We start from the raw sequence: 26,475 nt of genomic DNA, 5'->3' as shown, positions 1-26,475 counted from the left end.
GTACAGCCGGGCGTGCAGGCCGTTAAATAAAACTTTTATTTTTACGGCATTTCCCTCGCGTCATAAAACGCTTCCTCGGCTGAACACGCGACCGCTGGGCTCCGGTACCACTGCCCGAGCAACGGCGCCGTCAAACCGGGGACGGAGGCGGCCGTCGGGCGGCCTCGCAGCGCTGGGGGCCGTTCGGGCGGCGCGACATGGCGGCCGGCCGCGCGAAGGCGTCGAGGCCTGCTTCCGGCCCCCGTCCGTCCGTCCGCGCGAAGGCGTCGAGGCCTGCCTCCGGCCCCCGTCCGGCCGGCCTCCGGCCGGCCCGCTTCGCCGACTGGTGTTGGTGGGTTCGGTGCAACGCAGAAGCGACTTGCAGCAGGAGCGCAGGTCGGGTAGGGTCGTCACTTGGCTCCTGCTGCGGAGAAAGCAGGTGACTTCGGCGACAAGTGAGGCAGGCTCCTTACGGGCCGTATTAGCCGCTGCTCCAGCAAGAGCAGCTTTAAACCAGCTTGAGTTCTCTCTTAGGGTTGTTGCCAGTAGATTCCTCTCTTGACCAAATCCCCCAAATCCCACTTTGGTTTTCTCTCTCTACAGGAAAACAATCGTATACAAGCAGTTCTCAACATCTTTGTCCCACCCCACTGAGGATATAAATAGCAGAGGAATCTGTCTAGAAATCTCATCTTCCGAGATACCCATCTGAAATTGTGTGCTGGAGAGTCACAAATCCTTAAAAACAGCATTGCTTTAAACATACAATGATATTTTGCTTGCTGTGGTGGTGGTTTTTGTTTGGGGTTTGGTTTTTTTCAGATAGCGAAGGCAGTTGGGTCAGCTAATTCTGCAGTCTGTTACACTAGTTCAGTTTCTATATGAGCAATCACCATCTTAGTCTTATTGACCAAAAACCTAGACAAATTATCTGATTTGCTTAGATGAAAAAAAATTTCAAGGAAAATTATTTCTAAAGTCTGAGTAGCTAATTCTCTTTTAGTCCAAGTAATGTAAACATTCAAGGATGTGCACGTCTTTGATTATGGTAGACCTACACCTGTGAGTGAAGTTAAACAGATGCTGGTTCTGCACGATCCACAGTCTTGTTCTGCTTTGGTCCGCACCGTTGGCCCTCCATATCATTCAATAGTTTTCGCTAGATCCTATCACCAGTTTGCACTGCTTTGTTTCAGAAAGTTCAAATCCATCCTTTTGAAGTGAATGTGTTCCAAAACACAACAAAAATATATCCCCCCTTAGGATAAAATATCTATTCCCGTTTTTAGTTTCCATCTTGTTGTAAATTAACTGAAAGTGCTTAGTTGCTGGTACTTTACTTTAAAACTTTAGTTGGTGAAGAATGTGGAAGTAGTGCCTGAGCTGCAAATATCATGCAACAGCTTTTGATGTATTTATTTTGATGGAAACCTTGCTGGGGTGAGCACTCAAGGTGCATCAGGAGGATTTCACAAATCTGTAGCGCCAAGTCTATAAAACGTATCTAAATATTCCATGCTGGTGGTGGATTTCTTGGTCCTTTAGGTTTTGAAAATCGATTTGCAAAGCCTAGGAAGAAATAATTTTTTTAATGCAACAAATTCTGTATGTTATAGATGTTGATTATGTAATTCCTCAAGTTAATGTGGTATTTGAAATACTCATAATTTCAATTCTTTCCCCAGTTTTAAGATACGGTAGGCTTAGAGCAACATCCTGTAGCTGTAAGTCAGCTGGTGCAAAAACAGTCTATCAATGTGTCTATCTGACAAATACTGTCATTATAACATGAACATCAAGATAACTAGATTTTTTTGCCTAATCTAATAAATGACTACTCTTTAGTAGAAGAATTTAAAATAGAAAACATGGTATTTCTCCTCTGCCATATTACACAACATAAAGCAGCAACCTAGTGGTAATGCTACAGCTTTGTCTTTGTCTTCCGCTGTCTCTGTTGCCACATAAAGGCTTTCAGATACAGGAAAGCCAAATACACGCTTCAGACTCTTCACACACTGAGAAGCGTTTGTCAGAGTAGGTTTCAGGGTTTGTGTTTTCCATCCTTACCTGTTCTTTAAACAGTTAATGAATAAAGTTGTAAATGTGTAAAAAATGATAAGCATTATTTGTTAGCGTTCAGCCTGGTACCTACACTTAGACTTTCAAAAAACAGGTACTTCCTACAGCAAAACACAAAGAGAAGAACATACCAAAGTGAAGGAAAGACCTCGAATGGTTTAACGGGGCAGATTCTGATGGTTTTGTCAGTGAAGATGGACTACAGATGCCTAGAAATAAAAAATCAGGCTGAAGCAGTTAGTCACTAGGATAATTCCCTGAAGAGCTGGACCCAGACACACCTATGGGAAAACACGTACTGCCACATGCACGATGACACTAGGCACAGATACTGTTTCAGCACAAGACAAAGTTAACTACTTTCCACGCTAGCAGAGCTTGAATGCATCACAGTTTTAACAACATTATTTGCTCATAGCAGGGAGCGAGCGTACGACTGCAGCGCAATCCTCTGGGACAATGTTTGCTCAGAAGTGCTTTAAACAGTTTTTAGCAGTCCTATTTTCAAGATAAGCATTTTAATTTTAGATCAAAGGGAACTTAATGAGAAACTCCTTATTTGTGCTCGAAATAGACTAGGCAGAATCCAGGACAGGGCTCACATTCCCCACAGCACCCCTATCCCCCATTTTTAGAGTATTTGTCCCACAGCACTGGTTTGAACGACCTGAAGAATTTGGTAGTTTGGGTACACTGGAGCTATCCCCAAGGTACCCAAAGGTCATTAAAGGGGCACCACAGCATCCTTGTGATACTCCTAAAACAACTGTTACTATCCAGATGAGATGATGGTACTCAGCTAGCCAGCACAGCTCTCTATGTCCTACTCCAAAGTAGGCAGACGTGCAGGGCGTTTCACATTTGACGAGTTCAGGTTCTTGAAAATTCAACCCCGCATATTTCTTTATATACTTGCTTAAAGCCATCAGGAAGATGCACATTAGCCTGAAAGACTTACTCTTTCTCACATTTTTCAGTATTTTCAAGCTCTGTAGGAAAAAGAAAAAAAAAAGGAAAAGAAGGCTTTTGGGAAAAAATGTAGCAAGCAGTAAATCAGCTACTGTGATTAAAGGGAATTCACTGATAAATATACATGTATCACATCTCATAAGAAGTATCATGCCGAGCAGCTGAGACTGAATGCCGACTTCTGCCATTCGCTTTGTCTCTGGCTTTTTTCTAGCCAGCCTGAGTGCCTCCAGTTTGTATTATTCTTGCTCTTTTCCTCAAAAGCTTTTCTGCTCAACCGTAACATTCCGAAGTACAATTGCTCATGAGGATAGTTAACGAGGGCCACAACAAGAGGAGAGTGGTGATGAGTAGAGTCTGTCCCATACGGGAATTCAGACTCCACTTGAGCAACTTTTTCCAAGAGGAACTGGCACTTAGGTGGGCAGAGTGCCGATGCATAACCATTCACGTGGGTATGGCTGTGTTACTCTGTTCTTAGTGCAGACAGTGGTTTTGTTTGCAGTTCTACAACAGAATATTTCTATTAGTCTTGTTTCCTTGCCCTAAATATGAGTGGTCTCAAAGCAGGTAATTTTCACAAGGTTAGCAGTGAGAAAGTAGCGATAGCTGTAGCTAGAACAATCTGTTCTTGTCACCCTCTCACATTTTCAATAGCTCGTTTTGTCTTGTTTCTTTTACCTTGCTTCTCCTGAAGCATTTCATAGGCTCTTTTGACGATGTTTTGGAAGCATTGTTCTCCAAGCCTGGAGGACTCGTTGTAGAATGTCTTGCAGCAGGCTGCAGACCTGGAAACATACATCAGAACATTTTCAGTGGTCATTCAAGAATCCTCCTGCTTTTTTCTAAGTTCTTTGTTGTTACTTTTCATTTCCTCTAATGCAGCAATTCTAGAAATTTCCAGCAGGTCCCCTAGTTGTGTTGACTTTCTTTATATCTGCTGAACTCTCCTGCAGTTAAGTCCTGAAGCGCTACTGTTGGTAATGCTTTGAACAAGTGGGCCACGATCTCCTCGCTATGTACAGGTTTAGGTGTAAGTAAAAAATCTCAGTTACATGCCAAGAAAATAACTCCTCACTTACTTGCTGCATCAGCAAGAACAAATGACTCTGGGGTTCTTTCAGGAAGTGGGGGAGGAGAGTTAGAGCGATCCCGGGTTGTCTCTAAGAAAGCAAAGATAAAAGACTTAGCTACCTAGCTTTAAATATATATATATATATATGTATATATATATCTCAGTTCGCTGAGAGCTCCACAGCACTCTAACCGGCATATGTCATTCATCTCAAAGGAAACACACAACATGCAGCAAAAGATGTGACAACCCTTGGCCTGAGGAGGCTGCAAGGAACATCATCACATACAGGGTGAGACAGGAGCTGATTAGGAAATATAAAACTACCAGTTCATTTGGTTGCAGAACTGTCTAGTTCTGTTTAGCTGCAGAAGCATTTAGCAACACAAAATTTCCATTGGACTGAGGACAGATCCTAAAGACATTTACTAAACATGGTAAAGCAGCTTCAGAAGAAAGCAGACCTTATTTCCACAGACTATCCCAGCATTAACTTATACCTGTTTGTGGCCTCTGCAGCTTCACACTCTGGAAACAAAAAACAAGGAAGGTATTTGAAATTCTCACAACCAAATGTCATTCTCTTGCACAAAAGCAAGCCAGAGAAGATGAGGAAATGACGTTCCCTGCAAACGCCCTCCCACACACACCTCCATGCTCATGTAATGGAAGATAGACTTATGCCTTACTGTTTCACTTTACAAATCTATAATTCAACTATGGGATGATCAAGAGATGTGTAAATTTTGTTCAGCTCCTGCCTGTTCCACAGGGTGGTGTGAACCTCAGTGGTCTGCTAACTTCCTATCTTCATTGTCCTCTAGAAGAGGGACAATATTTTACTACCTTGTATGGGATTTAGGACCCCCAAAAATAACGTTTGGAGTAAAGTAGATGTTGATAAGGAGGAGCCTGACTGAGACCACATCTTCCTCCCAGTCCTGAACCCTGAACTAATTTACGGAAAGTAGACAGTGTCAAAACTAGGGTCTCTCTCGCAGAAGGAAACATAAGGAAATCAGCATAGTGGTAGGGATGGAGAAGAGATAAAAACCCACTTACCTTACATGGTCTCAGTCTCGCTGAGTCATTAAACATCTCTGAGTGAGACTCACCACTGCACTCCAGAGAGGTTCCAATACTTGCATTTCTGGCTGGAAGCTGAAAATCAGAAGTGACCAGAGGAAATTGTCCTAGAAACAATTGAACAGAAGAGAGGTCATTTCTCATCCCAGGCAGCCAGGGCAAAAGCACTGCTGGATGCTACGATACCACACAAACATAGGAAAGAGCCCTCAGAACACTTCTCAGCCCCTGCTTTGTTAAATGCACTTACCAGATTCACTGGCCACAATAAAGGACTCAGGGGTTCGCTCGGGCAGGGGAGGAGGATCATCATCATCTGGCTGTGGCAGGGTGGCTAATTGGGGAGACATGGACAGATTACCTGCACGGCACAACACAGCAGGAGAACTACAGAGCTTTGTAGAGACTCTGAGAGCTGACTGCTCTTGCCCACCAGAGATGATGGTTAAACACCTCCGAACTGCAGTTGAAAATCCAAATAGTCTTCAGCACCAATTCACCTGCTGCTAGCTACATGGCCCCAAGGGCAGACTTCCAGCAGCGTCAGCAGCAGAATTCCCATTGTACAGAGGAAAATGACGAGCATACCCCCAGCACACAGCCAAGATCACAGCTGGCTGTACCATTGCTGCTTGGCTTGTGCTGCAACTCCCATAACTTTCCAAGGATCTCTAGCATCTAGATAACGAGCACACTTTTGTGACACTGAATGCTGAAGGGCCTGAGCAGGACAAAGCTGAGCAAGTGCCAAAGCTGCAGACAATGGGAAAAGTCTGACTGGGCCAGGACTGGCCAGACCAAGGAATAATTCTACCTTCTCCATATGTTGGGCGATTGGTTTTAAGGCTACAGATCTGGGCAAAACACTAATGTTGAAGTCCTGGTTCTCTCAGTCTCAGTGGGATGTCAGCGTCCCCCTGCAAGACACTCTGCAGAAAGGAGTGGGTTTTGACCCAGAAACTAGATCCTCAGAGAAAAACATTTCTAGGAGCTTTCCGAGTGCTTCTTGGAGCACCCTGTTCTAAGAATTGGTCAGCACCAATCCCTGCCTTCTTGTGAGAGCCGTACCGAGGTGACATAGTAATACGAAACCCCAAATCATGCTGTCCTAAAAGTGTTTTTTATTTTTATGGGAAAAATTTAAGGCAGGATGAAATGAGCACAAGGATGAAACCAGTTGCTCCCTCAGCTCCCGTGGGAACACAGTCCCGAGGAGCAGCTACAGCCCTGCCTGGATGCCAACAGACAACACTCGCCACCCGCTCCGGCATGCTGCAGCCCAGAGAGACCAAGCCCAGCTTGTTGCAGTGCTGCACCACTTACTCGGGGAGGATATCCTCTCGTCGTTCAGCGGGGGAGCGTGGTAGGACACAGGCCTGGGTGGTGGGGAGCTGGCCACGGCAGGCTGCAGTGGGGCACTCGCAGCGCAAGAAGGGAGCGGTGCATCCTGCCCCTCCACAAAGCACTCAGCAAACACGGGGGACACGGGGTCGTCTGGAGAGAGTGAAGAGAAGTAGGGGTCTTCTGCTGAGCAGAGGTAAGAGTAAGGACGTTGCCCACGGTTCCTGCGGCTTGGGGGGCCATCTGCTTCTCGGCTCGAGTGCTTCAGCTCAACAGGGGAAAATCCATCCTGCTTCTTCACCTGAAAGCTTGAGTAACAGGCATGTGGCAACTGTGAACTCAAAACGGGCTTTGCATCCCCTCCATCCCATTCCCAGCCTTCTCCCCGCTGCGCCAGCACAAAAGGGGTCGATGCAGTCCGTGTCAGAGGTGCTCTGCCACGAGGCCCTCTCCTGCCTGCTCCCTTCGGTTCCGGGCTCAGAAGCAGCTGCTCAGGAGAGATGCTGTTGAACTCCAAACTGCGGTGTTTCTGAAGAGCGTCCCCAGCACTCTGCTTCCCAGCGGCAGCTGCCTTTCTGCAGTTGATGAAGTTCAAAGTGCCAAAGGAGATGGCCTGTCTGATGGGAGGGACTCCACATTCCGAGCTGTCGTGTACTCCCGTGGCAGACAACGATATCAGGGAAGCTTTGCTTTGTACCACCGGAGGAAGACGTTGATGCACATCCTGTTCCTCTTGCTCCGAGCTGCAATAAAGCACCGTGATGTGAAGTCAAAGCCACCTAGTACTCAGAAATCTCTGTTAGCCTACTAACAAGGCCCCACAACATTGCTTCTAAGAGCAGTTCCAGGAATGTAGAGCCTGATTCAGCCTCAAGCAAGGAACACAGGGAAGGACTGTGCACCCCGGTGCCCCAGTTGAACAGAGGAAGGCCCTTTACACAGGTAAACTACACCCTCAGTGCAGACTGTACCAAAAAGCAAAATTATTTACAGAAAGCAGGCACTGCAAACCAGAACATGCCCACAGAAAGATCCCACCGCCCTCTGAAGCTGCCCACGTCAGGCAGCTAGACTCCTCAGGCTTGCTGTTCCTAGAGCAAGAGGCACTGGCGTGGCAGGTGCAGATGAAAGATGGGACCAGTCGGGGTGCACCCTGCAGGGTGCACAGCTCCAGGCAGAGGGCTGAGATGAACCAGCACTGGGGTCCCTCCACGTGTGTGAGCTTGTTTTCATACTGCCCTGCGATGTGTTTTCAGTTCATGTGTGAAACACTTTATAAGCACAGTATGAAGCAGACCCAAGGGCAGAAGAGGGGGACAGATAGTGGCAGGCAGGGAAGAGGCTGAGAAGCAGTCTCAGGGACAGAGCAGTGAGAAGAGCAAGAAGTGTGTTCGGAACAAGTGTGAGAGTCAAAGTGGGGCTCAAGGGAGGCTGCAGATCCTGCTGACAAATGAAATGCAACATTCAAACAGAACTGTGTCACAAAGCACAGATTAAAAAATGTGTCTTCCTGAAATCGCATGGTTGACTGAAAATACTAACCCAGGGGATACCTGCACTATGGCCTTACCAGGTTAGTAATCTCAGAGAATAAATGTCTTCCACTGGAGTCAGAAGCGGCTTGGCTACAGGATGCCTTCTTTGTACCTAGTGAAAGAAAAGGTTAGAAAACAAGAGTGAGGAGGAAGAATGCAAAGAACACAAACATGCTATTTCAGGAGTGGGAATTTGTGCCAACCACCTTTAATAATTTATGCAGTTTGGAAACTACAAACTTGAAAATGCCAAGCTGGAGCTGAAAACTGAGGACAAAACCTCCTGAACAGCAGTTCCTGTCAGCACCTTTTTGAAATGAGAGTACAGCAAGCCACACAACCATCCAGCTGTTCCAAACACCTGCAAAACAGCCTGCGCAGACAACTCTGCTTTCAGGACCCCATGTGGCCTTCAGCCTGGCAAGTCGGGCACTGGTTTCATTTGTGACACTTCGGCATATGACCATCCCCCATGCTCTGCTACGTGCTTTCAGAGGGCAGTGTGGTTTAGGTGGGCGAGAGGTTTGGCCAGGAGCTACAACACCACATCCGGACCTGAACCGTTTTCTGCATTTTGGGTCAACCTAGTCTTGCATCTCCTTTGCTGACAGACTGTCCACAACTCATAGAAAGATGCTCTTTCCAGCTCTTTTCTCACTCAGCTCTCGCTTGGAATATCTTGCAAATCCTGTGGCAAAACTGAGGCACGAGTCCCATCGCAGGATCCTGTTCCCAATTCTTTAGACAAAAGCTTCTGACAAAAATAAGCTAACTGTAACCTTTTAGCCTTTGCCTAAGAATGGCAATGCATTTTCTTCAGCCAGATTGCACACAGCTACACAGGAAAGGTAAAGCTCATGCCAGCAGTCACAGAAGAACAGCAAGAGCAAAGAAAAGCTTAACCATGGACGTTTTGTATGTTCCTGTTTATATGCAACTTCATACTGAGACCACATTGTTTTTCCTCAGAGGTGTATCAGATTTTAAAGACTTTGACATGTATTTTTCACAAGATATTTTAGCCTACTTTCTCCCGCAGTCCAGCTGTAATACTAATTACCTCATTAGAATACCACCATGTTGCAGACTAACACTTTTAGCCATACCACCTTGTGCACCCAAGCTTCCCAACCTAGACTGAAAGTCACTGTTGCTTGCAAGCACGCCATGAAGACAAGTTTCACTGGCATGCACACATGGAAATCAGCTGCTGCTATAGAAAGTTGGTGCTTTTCTACTCAGTCATTACATTAAACAATTATGAAAGTATATAGAAAATGGTTTTGAGACCAAGGAAAATTTAGCTCTCTCTTGGGGCCAAATCCTGTGATAAGCATTGCACATTCAGGGAGACAGCTGGATTCTCATGGGTTAACTTGAAAAGAGGCTCAGTTTGGGCACCAAGGGTAGCAGAAGACAAGGGGATTCATTCCAGGTCTGCAGAGGAGAGCTCTGCAGTAGGAATCTAGGTTAGACCTGGCATGCCCAAGGCTGCAAGAGGCAGTGTGTTTATCCTGGGGACTTTTACCTGTGAAGCAGCAGAATCTTCCTGGGCATCAAGTGCTTTAATTTGCCTTTTGAAGAGCTCAATCACCGCATCATAAACCAGCTCATACTGCTCCTGCATTCCAGACAAGTAAAACAGACATGAGAGCCAGCACCTGCAGTACTTGCAAATGGTCACCTGTTACCCAAATCAGAGGCATCAGCCCTGAGAGAAGCTGCCGCTTTCCAGTCCATTGGCAGGGTAAATTCTCAAAAGCGGTAGAAGCCATAACTTTCAAAGGGTTCAGACTGAAGCATTTGGGTTTTTTTCAGGTGCACAAACAACGCTGTTCTGCATTGAGCTTCCTCTTCAGTTTGTCTCAGCTGCAAAGAGTTCCCACTTTATTTCTTGGACAGTCCCTTGTTTCACAGCATTAAGCATTCGATAAATCAGACTGCAAGCACTAAGCTGTTCCAGCTGTCTACAAGGAAACGGTCAGCTACCAAATTCATTTCTGCAAAATCATTCTTCTGTTCAGAAAAGGGACCTTACAGAACATCTATACACCCTAGTTCCCAGCAGCACAACTGCTCTGTGTTTCCATACTCTGAACTGTCCTGGGGGAAAGCTGAGGTGCCAGTATGAAGAGTATACCAGTTGGCGAAATGTCCCAAACGTACCTTGGTCTGCACTATGGAAGGCCTTTGCGTGCGCATTTCCTGGATCAGACTAAAAATACTGAAGTTCACTGGAACAATCTTGCAAGAAAGAGAAAAGACAAAAAATTACAGACACGTCTAATTCCAAGCAGCTTCCGAGTTGTGATGCAGTTTAGAGCAGTGTCTGAAATTCAGGCCTGCTATTGCAAGAATTTTTAACAAAGGACCTGCTTAAAGTGCTATTTTTTATTACGAACCAGCTTGCCTCCTCCCTCCTGTCTTGCACTCCACAGAAAATACCCTTTTTATAACAGCATTGGTAACAGCTGTGAACAGCACAAAGGACAAGACACTGATTTCCCAGATCCATGGGTTCAGGGTTGCTGCGGTTACAGAAAGCAGCCACTCCTCCGAGTCCCAGCAACCTGCTGCAAGGCCAGAGATTACTTTACACATGTTTTTATTGAAGAGGCAGAGTAAAGCAAGGTGTTAGTTTGGAAATGCTGGATTTCTGATGCTTAAGTGCAGAGAGACGAATATAGACAGTAAAGTCGTATTGAAGACTGAAGGACAGCACAGAGCCAAGCTCCGCGATCTGAAGGTCCTGCCAGAGGGAGCAATGGGAGGGAGGATTCTGCCCCATCAGTACAAGCATTGGGGGCTCTTTGCATCGGGATGGGGAGGGGAGCAGTGGCAACAGAGAGTGCATGGATGATGCAGAGCCTAAAGAGAGAGAAGCAGCACAAACTGGGAATGGGGTATCAGCAGTTTGGCCCCCAGCGTTCTCCAGTCAGGCTGCGGGGAGTTCCCGTTCATGGCTGTCATCTGAAATACATCTGCATGGAGTCAGAGGAGGTGAAAGGGAGAGTAAGGGGAGAGAGAAGGCGGGGGAGAGACAGAGAGATGCAGCACTGCTGCACGCAGGTGCCGTTCGAAGATGCGGACCGGGCTGACACTCACTCCGTCCTGCAGCAGCTTCTGGGTGTAGTCGATTGCACAGATGACTCCCGTTCTCCCGCAGCCGGCACTGCAATGACAGTACAGCAGGGTTGCTAGTAGAGGTCAGAGGATGGGCACGCTGTGTTTTCTGACAAGGATATTTGAAAAAGATCCACAGCCTCCTCCTGTGACCCTCCCGTCCCGCACGGCAGAGGGTGCAGACCCGGACGATGGCCTTGCTGCTCCTGCTGAAGCTTCACCTGCCCCACGTAAGGCTCCACCTGCCCACAGCTCTGCCGCAGGCTGGAAGGCACCTCTCGTGCTCCTGTGAGCAGTTCTTAGTCCTTCTGTGGCGACCAGCCCACATGTGGACATGCACAGCGTTGGTGGTCTCTCAACTACACGTGCTATTGCTGGCCTGCTGCTACCTGTCTCCTTTCCTGCCACCCGGCCATGCTAGCTGTCCTCAGAGGATGCTATTGCCATAGGAATTCCTACGAGAGGAGCTTGGCTGCAGGCTTGCACCGGCTGCCACCCCTGCTGTGTCCGCTCGGGAAGCGGGGGGCCGGGAGCCCATCCCTGCCGGTGACCGGCTCACCCACCTGCAGTGGATGCAGATGGGGACACTGTCGTCTGGCTGGTAGCAGCGAATCTCACCGATGAGTTCCAGGATGGGGTCGATGGACGAGGGGACATCGTGGTCTGGCCAGTTTTTATAGTGGAACTGGTGGACAGTGCGGATTTCCTGCAAGAGGAGAAGAGTGCTGGCAGGGTCCGGGGCCAGCCCACAGCACCGAGGGGATGCTGCTGCGGCTCCCGTGGGCACCGACTGGGCCGCCGGCATGGCAAGGGGAAGCTGGCGTGCTGCAGACATCTCCAGTTCCCGTCTGCATCAGCAGGCAAAGGTTAGAGATGCAGTTTGCAGCTGTTCCTGCTACAAAAGAAGCATTGTCATTTTATGACGGTCTTGATGTTACCTGTTGGCCTCACTTACCCAGGGTCTCATTTGCCACGACTGACAAACAGCTTCAGAAACTGAGATTTGAGTTAATTAATTTTTTACTTTCTTTGTTCCTTCAGCTACTGTCAAATCCAAAATAGCAGGCTGAGCAGCGTAACATTTTCTGCACAAAGTGTGCCATATTTTAATACATTATTTATATAGTAAAGCTAGCCCAGATGCATTTCCTGCCTTGACCTTTCCTACTTACGTCATTCAGGGTCACCTTTAAAGTCCTAATCACGTACTCATTTTTCTTCTCTTCAGTGTCCTGCAGAACAAGAAGTTAGAGTCACATTTTCTGCAGATGACACGAGTTTCCAGCACGCGCGATGTGACACGCTGCTCGCGGCAGCTGTACTCACGCAGGTGACGGAGAAAGGACCACACTGCAGGGGAGAGCTGCCCGTCTCTGCCCAGTACCGCTCGCATTTCTTCTGTTGCAAGAAGCAGGACATGTTTGGTTATTCACCACCGGCCCACCCGCGCTGCCTCCTGTCTCACTTATGCTGGGAGGAGGCCCGGCTCTTGCTGCCAGCCAGCTCCAGCCTCCCCTTTCCTGGAGCCATCATTGCTGGTTTTTCCCTTCCAAAGAGGCTAGCTGCACTACTGGAAGACGTTTAAGAATCTAGAGCTGGAGGCTCAGGAAGCAGCTCGTATCAAACAGAAACTCGCTGTCGCTAATGAGATTTAATAAAAATCTGCATCTCTCCACCTTGCCTGGGCACTGTCACAGCAGAGGCCACCTCTGACACGTTACTCACCTTTCCCATTTCAAACTCCATACAAGCCATGACCACAATCTGCAGAAAGAAAGCTCATCAGAAAAGTCTGAACACAAGTTTCCTATCCAGGCAGTAAAATCAAACTCATCACTTGTGGGTACTTATCAGCAATGAGCAAGTTCTGTGGGCTGCCTTCCCCAGAGTCCCAGACTGCTGGGCAAATCAAAGTTGGACATCATCCACAGCCCGGGTGCGAGGACTTTTCCCACTCAACTCAGAGCCCGAATGCAGAGACAGCCACGAGCAGACTCCTGTCTCAGCACGAGTGTGGAGGAGGCTCACGGGAAGGATGCGGGGCACACACAACATCTGGAGTAAAACCCTGACACTCCCACTGTCTGCTTAGTCAAAAAGGACTTATGACTGGCTGTACGGATAACTTTTTTTTTAAAAAAGGCATATAAATCTGCACCTTACCAGGACTTCATACTCCCAAATCATCCTCCAAAAGTCAGTGACAGTAGTGGGGAGAGGACCCTGCGTTGCAATGTATGCTCTTGGCCCATAGACACCCTAAAACAGCATTCAGATCAGACATGGAGACATATTTGCATAGTTCACTAGCAGAAATAAAGTCATCCCTCCTTCTGAATCTTACTTCTACCCAATGAGCCCATTAAGGACTTAGAATGGCTTTTATATAGTTAAAATTTAGGCACCTAAATTAAATTAAGCAATCAGAAACCAATGGTGTGCAAAGCTGGGCTTGAGGCGAGATCCGCTCCCAGAGACCACCAATTCTTGCAGTGCATTTGGGAGCTTGGAGGTGCTGTTGCAACAGCTGATCCAGCTCTGCAGTGTGCAGCTTGGCACATCTGTGGCTGTTGGCCAAACAACAAATGGTCATCCCCTTGTGAAGGTCTGTTCTTCTGCAGACAGGTTACACAGAACAAAGGAAACCTTCCATCTATCCATCCATCCATCCATCCATCTATCTATCTATCAGTCAGAGAAGGATCATGAGCACATGTCCCAAAACATGTGGAGCTCCTGATGGAGAACCAGCCCGCGTTGACCTGCCCTGTTGCTCACTGCTGCAGTGGGTCTCAGCTGTGCTGCAGTGCAAGGCTTCCTGCCTGTGCGTTGGTTTCAGGCAAGGCAATTCTGGCCACAGGCAATTTTGCACCACTGTCACCCACCAAAGGCAGTAACACTGACAAGGAAGTCAGGGCTGTGAGCCACAGATTGTTCCACCACCCACCCCAACAAGAGCACCTGCCCCTTGCCCTGTAGCCCGGTGCCTCTGTGCTGCAAGGGGTGTTTCTGAAGGGCTCACTGATTGTACACATCTTCCTTACATCAGTTGTCCTTGAGCACAGCCCAGAAACTACTGCATGGTCCTTTCACTCAGAGCCACAGGATCTGCTCCTTCTGGCATAACTCAAGCAGACAGCGATAACAGCTGCTACAAACACCTTTGCACAGCAAAACACCATGAAAGAAGCAATACCTTGATGAAGTTGGCATTGATGTAATGAGAATCTGCATCTGATGTAATCAGGGACAACTCCACTCTGCTGTGGTCAACTGCAGGCACAAAAGCAGAAGCAGCAGCCATTACTGTTTGTCTTTCGTGGTAGGTGAGCTCCTCAGACTGCAGCACAAGGTGCTTTGGAGGAGCACGTATGTCAAAGAACTCATCCCAGAGCAGACGAGTGGCTGTGCAAGCAGCTAACGCCTCCTCCTGCACCTACCGATAGCCCTGCACAGAATTGCCACTGCCTATGCACAAGCAGCAGACAGGCAAGCTTGCTTTCAGAGCGGTGGTGAGGGCTTAGGCAAGAGCTGTAGATGCTGCCACTACCCCAGTGCAACACCAATCTCATCCTCTGACCATGGAGGAAGCCAAGTCTAAAATCACCCCGCATGCCATCTTATAGGGTTAAATGAGGTCTGTGGGTTTAGATTTTTTTTTTTTTTTTTTTTTTTTTAAGCTAGAATGGACAAAAAGGACAGTCTGCTCTGATCCTAGGACAGACTCTCCTTTGGAGACTACTGCATCAAGCCGGGACAAGCCACAACAGCTTTTGCCTGTAGTCTGCTTTGTGCATTATGGAGACATCTTTGTCCAAAGCCATTCTCTACAGGGCCTTGGAAAACAAGTGGTTACAATGCTACCCAGAAAGCTTGCAAGGATAGTCATTAGAGGATGTGTTTCCTACTGAATAGAAGTTCTTCTGTCTGTAGAAAATACATGCCAAAGTCTTCCAGAGCATGCACTGCAACAGTCAAAGATACAGCCCTAAATCTGAACAGCAGAATTCAAGGCCAACTGACAGCCAGTGATATGCTCACACATAAGGAACTGTGCAAGCAGATACTAGAGGATGAGAACAGACTCGAGCTAGGAAAAAAAAAAAAGGCTGAATAGGAACATTTGCCATTTCCAACCTACAGGGTAAGATGTCCTTGTATCTGTTCTTCTTGATGTTCTCTGGTTGCTCAGATGCTGCTGTAGGGTAGATTTTATCCGATCTATACTTTGTTGACTGCTTTTTCAGCTTCTGTGATAAAAGAATGGAACAAATTACAGCAGATGTGCTACATAAAACACACTACTAGAGAGTACGTGTGAAGGTCTCTAGGGGTCAGGTTCACTACCACAAAGCAAGGTCTGCACCATTAATTCTTTCCTGAGTGGCTTTTCTCAAGGTACTCAGAGCAAGAATAGAGACATAAGCCACCTGAGAGCCCCAGCACAGGCTTCTGAAGAATGGAAAGTGTGTGCTGAGGCAGTGCCCACGCGAGGCTTGGGCACGTAGGCTTCTGAAGTGAAAGGATGCATTTATACAGCACATAAAGCATCACCCTCACAAATAAGTGAGACACAGGGGAATTGTTCTCAGTATAAGTGGCACCCAGATAAGAGGAGTAACAATGTTAAACCACCTTTACAAATGACACCAGAAAAGACAGGTAAATCAGTTGATTTTTATCACTTTGGTGAAGATGCTGCCATCTGTAGCTGCAAACAGCAATGCTCAAGCCACTAAAGGAGCTCAAGCAATTGGAACAAAGTAGCTACATGCACTGATGAAAGAGAAAGGAGAAGGAGTCCTAGGACAGACCCTTCGGGTATGAATCTCTCTTCTCTTTCATTTCCAGGATAAAGCTGCAGCACTCCTGGAGAGTTCAAGCAACTTTTTCTTGCCAAAGCATAGAATTTTATTTCACTGACATCAGCTTCTAAGTAACAGGCACTGTTTGTTACCATCAACTTCAAAAGCACCATTCTTGCTGTATTTTTTTTTCTTTCATAATTTTTTGTCTACCTAACCACTCTTCTTGACACCAAGGGGTGCTTTTGATTTAAAACAAAAGGCCATTTCTCTATTCTGTGTCTCTGTGGTTTCACACCCTGAAGGGCAAGTCTTCCTTTCCCACCACCCTGGAGCCATACTTCCACAGCCCTTCTCCTGGACATCACTGCTGGGGTCCAGAGAACCAGGCTGACCCAGAAAAACCCTCAGGATCATGTGCCTTTATGAAAGAAAGGTGCAGGAGTGAAGAGCAAAGGGAAGGGACCACTGGCACACCTGAGCTGCAAGGTGAGAGCGTTTCGCATGCCTCGTGTGCACCTCACGGTGAACTGCGTGAGCTGCTAACAGAAGTGGGAATGGTGGCTCAGTTGCTCATGGCCTGGGGAAAAACAGCCCACTGGTCTCAGGGTCGCTGAACCAAAACAGCTCCATGGTCAAAGGGGTTAGTGCTGAGGAGGCAGCAGTCCCTGCTGCTGGCACCAGCAAAGCCCTCCCTGGTGTGCTCGAGGGCTCGGAGGCTGCAGCTCTGGCACGACAGCACACGAGCAGGAATCACAGGAGTCCTGAGGGTTTCAGGGCCCCGATTTTTGAGTGCTCACCATAAATTGCTTCAAGAGTCAGCTCACCAGTGACCCTCCCACGGGAGCTCACAAGCGTTTGCGTTTCAGCTCTCCCAGAAGTTCTCATCCAGTTTTGAGAATCCTGTCCCCTGTCTTTCCTTGCTGCAGACCCAACGTATTAGCAACTGCAGGAGAACTGCAAAACTCCCCTTGACTCCAGCCTGCTCTAGACAAGCACCCGCTAGGACATGAGACCCTTCAGGGCCTGCACGCATTAAGCTCCAGAACGATGATATTTGCCAAAAGGCCACATCAGGAGCTGGAGGGCTTTGTAGCTCATACATACTTGACCAAGCCAAGCAGCCCCTTAGCAATACCACAGATAAAATGTGTATACAGCAACGCATATTTCATCTCTGCTGCGCTTCTGTGCACAGACATTCCAATTCAGATCCAAGTCAGAGTTGCTGGTTTTAACATTAAACTGCACTTTTAAAACCCTAAATTCGGCTGCTCTCCAACCACAATACCACAGGAGTCGCATCACCCTGACCTGGATGGAATGAGTCGGGAAGAAGGCACAGGAGGCCCAGTACAGTCCACGAATCAAGAACATGGGGGCAGGCACAGTGTGATAAAAGTTGTAGGAGCAGGATGGTTTTTGTAGACTACACATCCCTGTAACCTCCTGACCTCTTCTGGTGTTTGTTGCATCCTCTTCCTGCCTCCTTCCAATGCAGCCCCAACTTCCAGGGTAAGCTTTCGTGGAAGGGGCATCACTTAGTACTGAAGCCAGTCTTCTCATAGCTGAGGCTCTGAATCACCTTACTTTTCTGTCCCTGCATAAACTGACATGAAACTGCGAGGGAAATGCCTACATATGGGAAAGCAAGCGAGAGCAGTAAGGATCAAACCCTGGCTGTGAGACTGCACAAACAGAAAAGGGGGACTCTAAAAAACCCCCGGTCATTTACAGTAACACCACCACAATTTGCATGTACAAATGCTTGTTCACACAGAGAGGGGAGGCATTAGGGTGGAGAAATAGCATCGAACGTTTCTACCAAGTTTAGAAATGCAAGCCTGTTAAGGCTTCTGCACTTGCAAAAGTGGCCAGCAACTCAGGCCATCCTGGGAAGATCTCTTTCCAGTACAAGAGGAAACACAGCCTCGACCACTTCTACTTGCCATTTTGGTCACAAAATTAACTGTACATTTGGCTGCTAGAACTAGCCCATGCAGCAGGGCTTGGCAGCCTACTACCTCGCACAGCACGGTACAACCCCAGCACAGCAGTGAGAGGGGGAAATTCAGCAGCCTGTGACAGCGCTTTGTTCCATGGAACAACAGACTGTCGCTGCAGGCTCAGATTAATCACTTCCCTCCAACCCAGACACCTGGAAACTAAGCACTAAGCTTTTCCCAAGTGTTTGAAGTGCCGGCCTTCACTGGTATGACAAAGCAGGGCTGGATCTCGTGGGCAGTCCTAAGTAACCCCTGCACCTTCCCCGGAGACCACTGCCTGCTGCAGCCCTTGTCCGGGGGGATAGCCTGGGGCCAGTGGTTATCCTGGTGTTTGAGGCATCTCAGATCTTACAGATGTACCAGTTTTACCCTTCCCTGTGTCTGCTAAAGCTGGGCAATGCCTTTGCTTCTTAGAGCAGCCCAGACAGCCTGCCAGAGCAACCTTCCTTCAGCTGATATATCAACAGTCATTGCCAGCCATCAGCTTTAACTGTGAGACAGTGGATTGCCATCTAAGACGCACCCCTGCCAGCCAAACAAAGAAAAAGATGTCAGAAAGATCACAGCTTGGGGCACTGCACAGATCTCAAGCAGCTAGATGTTGCAGAACACAGGGGAAGGTGAGAGCCATCAGCATTTTTTGCTAATTTTGCCTCGAGGGAGCAAGAAATTAATTTCCAGGAGGGGCCAGAAGCACTGCTGGACATAGAGCACATGCGCTCATTGCGAATGGATGCATGAGCCGTTCCACATAACCTAGCACAGCGCTGGAGGCTGGAGAAAAGGCCCGTCCGGCTGCTCAGATCACTGTCTCCTCACACCTTGGGCGAGGTGCCCAGTGTCGATGAGAGGTAAATCAGTCTTGGGTCCACAGGGCATTTCTCCGAACATCCGCTCCCTACTCTGCAGGTGGTACGGGGCGGGAGGGGGGTCTATTGAAATGAAAAAAGGAAAAGCTATGTCAAGTAGCAACTGGAGATCCCTGGCAGGAACAGGTGTATCACAGATATAACACATTGCAATGGGGAGAAGGGGCAGTGGCTCCATATTCCTTGCTCTACTCCCAGTTGTATTAGCAGGCAAAGTGAAACTGTGTCTTGACAAGTACATTCACAAAGTAGAAAACAGGAAGCACTTGGGTAATTATTTAAAAAGCAGTTTTACTTTGGATGCAAACTATTAAATTACTCTTCTGTCTTTACATTCCTTTTACCTCAGTTAACTCCTGTGTCTCTTTCTGCTGTAAAATTCATAGAAAATCTTACTGTCACGTGCAAATCATGTCCCCATTTGAGAAGCGACTGAGCAGTTCCCGTTAAAATCAACTGAAACACAGCGCTGTGCCTTAAGCAAACTTACCAAAAACTCGTCTACAAACTCTTCTCGGTTGAGCTTCTTGCCTTCGGCCCTTTCCAGGTTTTGCAGCAGAATCTCCCTTTGGTCCATGTTGCCGGAGACCGAGCGTGACTGGCCTGCCGAACCTGGGAACGGACATGTCAAGTGCGTGCTACAGCGGAAAGCACCAGCCTGGAGAGCACTCGCGGCAGGCTGTGGTTTACTGACTTCATCACAAGTCTTAAAGGAAATTAGTACGCAACAGATATTGCGGTCAAATAACAAAACAAAACACACAACCTGGGGCCCTAGCACCTCCTTTTAAAACCACACACACTTCACGTGCGCTGCACGGCAAGGGTAGGCAGCGCTGGGCTGGGCAGGAGCCTCGCGGCAGGAGCAGAGCTGCCCCGCGTCCCTCCAGCATGCCCAGCTCTTTCCCCAGCACTGTGCCATGAAGGTGGTCAGATGTTGGAGACCTGGAGACCAGAGCCAAGCACCCCGACACCCGACTTCTTTAAGCACCATGTCCAGCCACCACCAGCAGCGTGGCCCTGCCGGGCCACGGTCCAGAGGGGCAAGCATGGCGGGCAGCAGCTGAGCCACGCGCGCCCACGGGCGGCTGCATTTCAGTGCCGGGCAATCGGGGCGAAGGCTTCAGTCTCAGAATGTGCTGCGACTATAGGAGTCCCTAAACCGGTGTGCAAAATCCACAGTCCCCCTTCACACTTAGAACTTTGCCTGTTTTCCACATTAACTGCAAAATATTTTGAAGGAATACTTCAGGCAGATGCTGAGCACCTGAATCTGGCTTGCACATGTTACTCCCCTGAACTGCGTGACTGCTTCTGAACAGAGAAAACCTATCAACATGCTTCAGGTCAACTCTTCCAGCCACAATTCCCCACATCTGGCAGCTTGTGCCAAAAGAGAGCATCAAATCTGAATCCAGTAGACTATAGAAATCAAATTAATTATGCCAGCCTAATTCACCTCACTCACTCTCGTTAACACTCACAGGTACTCTAAAAAAACCCCATAGGACAAAGTGGAGGTCATTCTGAAGTGGGAAGAAGATGCAGAGAGCAAAGTTCTCGAAGGACATCCATTTTCTCTACTTGCAGAACTGGGGAAAAAACTAAACTAATCAAAACTAAAAACCACCCCCCAAAAAAACAAAAAAAAGGTATGGGAGTCACTACCTTGAGCTATCCAATATCTCACATTTTGCACAAAGACTTCAGATTAGCTGTACCAAGTCTGTTTCTCTTTCTGATTGTAACTAGAGTCATTAAATGTATTCCCCTTTTGTGTTTTCTTGCAGATCAGGTACAGAATAGCTACAGATTTCTGTATCCAGTTTCTAAAAGGCAAAGGGCTGCTGATCACTCTGAAAGAGCCATCACTTGTAGATTAAAATAATGTCAAATGTTAATTTTTAAAAAATAAGCCTTTGAATCATGTGAGAGGAACCAAGAGATCTTTAGAATAACTAATGGAAACATGTTTTAAAACATTCACCTGATGAGTCTGCAGCACTAACCTAGAAATCTTGAATAAGAGTGAAGCCTGCTTTTATGGCTATATTTAAGAGAAACACAAGAAGAAAAACAAATTAGTAACAACAAACATTTATTCATTTTTGCTTGTGGTGATACAGAATCTCTTTTACATATCGCTTATGTGTAGAACTCTGCTTGCAGTCTCCGGAAGAAGTACAACAGTATTTTTCCAGTTAAATCAATGACAAGCCCAGCTTCACCTTCTGGAAAGTAGTATAGCCCTTTCTCTCAATTGTCCAAGTTCTCCTGAAAACAAACAAAAAACCCCATGTGTATGTGTTTTAGAGAAAGAATTCAAGGCAGGTTTAAAGAAAACAGCAGGAAGAGAAGGACATGGGATGGAGGGATGAATGACCTGCCTCCTGCTGTGACCTTCTCCTGGACCAATTTTTTTCCTTCCCTGGGTAAAACGCACCAATGGGGTTTGTAAAGCTGCATAAGCAGGATGGCGCTTTTTGTATGGCCCATCCTTCATTACCTTGATTCTCATCTAAGGAAGCAAGCTGAGCTTCCAAGATACTGAGATAAGGAATTGAACCCTGAGACAGAGAAGCAGGTGGGAATTTTGACACTGACTCCAGTAAGACTTCACTGAGGTGTTGAGCGAAGCCATGCCCCCACGGCTATACACAGAGTTAGCTGGTGCGCGTATCTTGCGGGACACGCTGGGTATCAGTGACGAGCCATGCGAGGCAGGTGGGAGAGGTGAGAGACACAAAGGAAGAGCCGTAAATGCCCAGGCAAACATCACCACCACTTTCACACCCTTACCCATCCGCCGTGGGCCTCAATGTAGTTTCTCACTCGAAAATTTCCATTAATCACTTTTATGAGTTGGTTGGGATGCACCATAGCTGGGACTTTCTTAGCAACATACATTAGCAATTTCACAGATACACCGAGAAAGACAATCTCATAGGCCATCTCGGGGTTCTGGTCACTCCAGCTCCTGCTGAGGGAGTCCACGGCAGCCCCAAACTTCTCCATCTGCAAGCATCGAGAGGCCAGTTTGAGCTTCTTTTTAAATGACAGCATGATAAGTACGTCTTGGCTCAAAATCCAACACTCAGTTCAATTCCTGCATTTCCTTCTTCTACCCACGACTAGAGCAGGTGACCCTACACAGCATAGGACATTCAAGGCAGGGCTGTCCTTTACCGTGGCTTGTACAAGCCGCAGCACGGTTGAAGGACTGGGGAGGACAGCCGGTAGCCTAACCAGAACCGCAACGAACACGAAGCTAGAGCTGCCTGCAGCACTTGCGCTGGAAGCGTGCTGGCACGAGAGCTCTGGCCGCAGGGCAGGCTGCAGCCAGATCGTCTGCAGCAGGCTGGAGAACCCGCTCTGTTCCTCTCACCACAGTCTTCCTCCTTTACCCCCCCCCCACACTAGCTGCCCCCAGCAACTCCAGAGCATCTCCTGTGACGATGGGCCAGCACAGGCAGCTCCAGGGCTTCTCGGGTGATAAATAGCAGCTCCTTTGGAAGAGAGGAGGAGAAAGGGCAGGTCCCACTGTGCCTTGTCTGGCTTCTGTCCCGGTGGCTTGTGTGCTGCCCACGACACAGAAATGAAGGGAGGCTGCGGGGTATCATGCCCCTTCCCCTCAGATCCCCCCCGACTCCTGCAGCATAAGCCGTGCTGCTCCCCAGTTTTTTCCCATTCTCTGACACAAGGTGAGACAAGGCTGACCTACAGACCAGGAGCTGGCCAGGCCAGGCAGGACAAGCTGCGCCTTACCTTCCCCTTGAGCACTTCAGCAAGAGCCTCCGAGGAAACCCTTTCAAAATCCATGTTGCACCGGTCCCCCATCTGCCGCAGACGACTGGCGATCACGACTGGGTCAAACCTGGTTTGAGGCTCTCCTGCCAACCGCATAGGCTCTAGAGGAGAGAGAGCAGGGTGAGGGCTTTCAGCATAACGCGTTAAAGGCAGAGAAAGAGAACCCACACTGACAGCCCAGCCCCTTTAGCTGCCTACTGCCTCCAAAACACTGCCTTTGGCAGGCACTATGGTAGTTAATGCCTCAAGCACTCGGGAGGTTAATGCAGGGTAGACCTCTGACAAGACATATTAGGAAACGTAAAACCAAAGTCCCTAAGAGATATCATACAGCTGTTCACGTATCCATTGATTTACAGGGACCAAGAGGCTCTGTGCCGTGGGTTTGTCCAGATCTCCTTCCTCCCACCTCTGCTGCTTCGTGCTCAAGTCTCAGTTCATCCCCACTCCTGTTTCTCCATGGACATCCCTAACACCTCTCTTTTACCCCTCTGGGTTCTGGCAGCTCCTTCCTCCCAGGCTGCCAGAAGCAAGCAAGGAATGTCAGCAGAGTTGGAGAACATCTTATCTCTCTCTTCCAACTGCAGTCACACAGCAGCAGCAATCGGATGGCAAAGTCCTGCCTGCGTTCCCCCAGCATTTTGAGGCTGCAGATTATCGCTTGCAGTCTTCAGAGAGTTTAGATGTTATACTCAAGGTCTCATCTGAGCAAGCGCAAATTGCAACATTTCAAAGTGTCATAGAGACTCAAATTTGGGAAGGTTTTCACAAAGGAGCAAAAGGCATACTTCACAAATTTCAAGTATATAAAACCATTAGAACTTCTCAGCTAAATTACTTAAAGTGGGGGAGTGCCTCAGATAAAGCATTTTTCCCTTAAAGCATCCTGAGGGGGAAAAAACAATAAAGTATTATTTATTTTTTCCGAATATTACCAAAACAAGGTTCAGCCAGAAGGAGCTACCCAATGCTGAAAGTTTCAGCAAAACTATTTCCACGTTTGGCAAAGTTACAAGGAACTGAAAGCAGGATCTTTCGACATAAAGCACTAGGCAACTTTATCTGGAGGCATCGCTTCCTGATCCAACCCCCCTCCCTCATCCAGCCACTAATTCCAGTTCAGCTCGTCTCATTCGGGTGCTGGCACTTGGCGCCTGCAGCCCTGGGCAGAAGCCTGCGTCTCCTGGGGCTCTGGGGCAGTTTCAGAGTGCTGAGGACAGCAGAGGCAGAGGCACAAGCGTCTAATCCAGGAGAGGGAAATGAGCAATATGCTAACGGAGACTTCTTCTTTAGGTAAAATGACGAACTTCCATGAACCTTTTGAGAACTGGACTTTGCTTGCTCTCTGGTGTCAGCAAGATCCCAGTGTCTCTTGGGACATTTTAACTAGTTTGTTGCCAAGAAAATAACAGGAAAAGCAATATGAATATGGGCAAAATTCTGGGTTTCTTGCAGCATTGCCCAGCAAACCGAACTAGCCCAAATGATATTGGGCATTTGGGAAGCAAAGACCACATTCCGTCTTACATGTTAAAGCAACTGTTTTTGTCCAATAAGAAATATGAGCTTTCTTTTTGATAATGACAGTTAAAACGCGTCCCACCCGCTTGCTCTGGAGCAAGTCAGGACCTATGGACCTGTGCAGGGCCCAGCAGCCAGCAGCACCTTCCCTGCCGGCGCTGCCTGCTGCTGGCACCCACAGCCCCATGGGGTGGAAAGTGGGGTGGCCGTCCTTCACATCCCCCATTGCCCGGCCCTGCCAAGGCAGATTGCTCCTGTGGGCTGCCCGGCATTCAGACAACTTGCTCTAACTTTTCTCCCAAAACAGATAGCTTGGAAGTCATCACAAGCCTGCGTTTTAGGAAACCCAACCCCAAGCTACAGCCTCCTTCCTTTAAGTGTTCCATCCTCTATCATCTGCAGCAAAGAAACCATTTTTATCTCCCACAACAGGCCTTACCCTCCGAGTCTGTCTCCAGGCTCCGGCACTCACTCTCATCTTCACTTAGGAGGTCAGAGAACAAGGCTTCCACAACGCATGTTGTCTGCTCCTCAAAGGTTGCCATTGCAGCATGTCTCCCCAACGTGGAGTGGGCAGGGACACCACCGCAGCTGCTCTTATGTGCAGGTGAGCTTTGCCTCTGGATTTTTACTTCCTTTACCCAAAGCTGCACAGGTTCTTCCTTCTGGGAAGAGTATGGCCCCAGACTCCTCCCTGGGACAGCGCAACACACCAATATTTGCTCTAACTGTCGTCATTCAAGCTATGGGTGTGGTTTAGTTTCAAAGTAAGTTGTTTCTGTTAAGATCAACTGAAATAAGTATTTACAAGTTATCAAAGACTGCTGAGCTGTTCATTCATCAAGAAAGGGGTCTGGATAAAAGGCTAGAAGCTCCAAGTCCCATCCCAAACAAAGACCAGGCTTGGTCTAGCCACAGCGGAGTAAATCATAGCTTGCCAACAAGCTACCAACTATTTTTTTTCTGAAAACTACATAATCCCAATGCTCCAATACAGCTCTCCGTAAGGACAGGAATACAGCATATGCATAACGACACTGGAGACTGTTAATAGGAACCCTGCTACAACTGACTTCTTACCTACCTTTGCATTTACCTGTAGGTAGTTTACCTGTTACAGTAATTTGGCATATGAGACTGAAATTAATTATCGCATGATTGCTCCTTAAAGCTTTGCTTCAAGGAAGTTGGGAGAGAAAAGCCCTGTCTGACACAAAGGCAGGAACTGGACTGCAGTTCTGTCCAGATCCACAGTAGTGATCGGATAACTCCATCCCACAGACTTCAGAGTTGAATGAACAAGTACTCCAGAAAACAGCCACGAATGATTCACATTTTTATTAGGAAAACCAGAAATAAAATCTAAAGCCTGTTGTTTAACAGTGACAGCAGTGTTTCAGTGAAGTGCACGGAAGGCATATTGCAATTTAAAGGCACAATACAGTCATTAAAAGAAATTAAAAATTAAAAGAAATTAAAAATTACAAGAAATCTTACAGAATAGAGTTAACAAAGCCACTCCTTACAAGAGTGCCATAAAACCCGGTTATAGTAACCTATGTACCTCAACCTTAAGCCAAAGAACCTTCTTCAGGGTTTTGCCACTGTGTAAAACGTGGCTGTGACACAGAAACTCCTCATGACACTGTACAAAGTCTGACTCTCCCTAACTTTCAATAGAGCAGATGGAGTGCTGTTACCACACTCTTCAAAAAACAAATCCCGAGGCTGGCCAGAGTATAACTTTAAAAACTGTAAAAATTTAGCCACACAGTTACTGCACCATCTCATATACTGTACTGTGAGGACAGGATGACAGTACTGCACAGAAATAAGTACTACACAGAAAACAAACCTTTAAATACCCATTCTAGTTATAAAGTTACAAATGGTAAAAATTAGTATCAGCCAAAATTTAATATTCCATACAGGTTAATTAACTAAACAGCAATTCTTCCGTTACTGGTGTGAGTACCAAGGACTGAGAGCTCACCGACATGGCCAAAGTGATGCAGGCTACAAAACTCAGGCCATATTAACTCATGCAAACACATCATACACAACCTGCACATGCCTGCATTTCCTTACAGGCACCCTGGCCACAGGGAGTTGAGGGGGGAACTTCAGAGAGGGTAATTCATGACTACAGTAACACATTTCAACTATAAAATACACTTCTTTCTCTTGAAAAAGAAACATGCCGGTTCTAGTAAGCACAACGTACCCTGTCCACCCGTCTCCAACAGAGCAGAGCTCCATTCACCCGTAAGTGAAGCT

The 26,475-nt window shown here is 47.6% G+C and overlaps 2 protein-coding genes across 2 annotated transcripts; both read right to left on the bottom strand.

Moving 5' to 3' along the window:
- Nucleotides 1–61: 61 nt before the first annotated feature.
- PTPN22 (protein tyrosine phosphatase non-receptor type 22) lies at nt 62–19,553 on the bottom strand. The gene is made up of 21 exons (XM_075054711.1): nt 19,361–19,553; nt 15,332–15,440; nt 14,387–14,463; nt 13,354–13,449; nt 12,916–12,954; nt 12,517–12,588; nt 12,363–12,422; nt 11,754–11,896; nt 11,173–11,239; nt 10,234–10,311; nt 9,596–9,688; nt 8,103–8,179; nt 6,515–7,275; nt 5,442–5,525; nt 5,168–5,298; nt 4,606–4,633; nt 4,113–4,193; nt 3,712–3,818; nt 3,020–3,050; nt 2,193–2,270; nt 62–1,548 (listed from the first exon to the last, which is right to left on the bottom strand). Exons 1-21 carry the CDS (start codon nt 19,445–19,447, stop codon nt 1,484–1,486), a joined length of 2,364 nt encoding a protein of 787 aa, XP_074910812.1. The 5' UTR covers nt 19,448–19,553; the 3' UTR covers nt 62–1,483.
- A 1,431-nt stretch (nt 19,554–20,984) lies between these two features.
- On the bottom strand, nt 20,985–26,386 carry BCL2L15 (BCL2 like 15). Its single transcript, XM_075054732.1, has 4 exons — nt 24,638–26,386; nt 22,636–22,778; nt 21,670–21,885; nt 20,985–21,144 (listed from the first exon to the last, which is right to left on the bottom strand). The coding sequence occupies exons 1-4, from the start codon at nt 24,741–24,743 to the stop codon at nt 21,127–21,129; spliced, it is 483 nt and encodes a 160-aa protein (XP_074910833.1). The 5' UTR covers nt 24,744–26,386; the 3' UTR covers nt 20,985–21,126.
- Between the last annotated feature and the right edge of the window lie 89 nt (nt 26,387–26,475).

Source organism: Buteo buteo, chromosome 23 (assembly GCF_964188355.1).
Source record: "Buteo buteo chromosome 23, bButBut1.hap1.1, whole genome shotgun sequence".
Classification (NCBI taxonomy): Eukaryota; Metazoa; Chordata; class Aves; order Accipitriformes; family Accipitridae; genus Buteo; species Buteo buteo.
This window is presented reverse-complemented; position numbering and strand designations above follow the sequence as displayed.

Bases quoted from the DNA above. Each gene is read 5' to 3' on its own strand.
- PTPN22 (XM_075054711.1), bottom strand. From the start codon at position 19,447: ATGGACCAAAGGGAGATTCTGCTGCAAAACCTGGAAAGGGCCGAAGGC. The intron at 5,526-6,514 runs GTAAGTGGTGCA...CTCCCCAATTAG, and splicing joins CGAGAGGATATCCTCCCCGA to CCACCCTGCCACAGCCAGAT. The intron at 5,299-5,441 runs GTAAGTGCATTT...AATTGTTTCTAG, and splicing joins TATTGTGGCCAGTGAATCTG to GACAATTTCCTCTGGTCACT.
- BCL2L15 (XM_075054732.1), bottom strand. From the start codon at position 24,743: ATGGCAACCTTTGAGGAGCAGACAACATGCGTTGTGGAAGCCTTGTTC. The intron at 22,779-24,637 runs GTAAGGCCTGTT...TCTCTCCTCTAG, and splicing joins CCTGGAGACAGACTCGGAGG to AGCCTATGCGGTTGGCAGGA. The intron at 21,886-22,635 runs GTAAGGCGCAGC...CGATGCTTGCAG, and splicing joins CTGAAGTGCTCAAGGGGAAG to ATGGAGAAGTTTGGGGCTGC.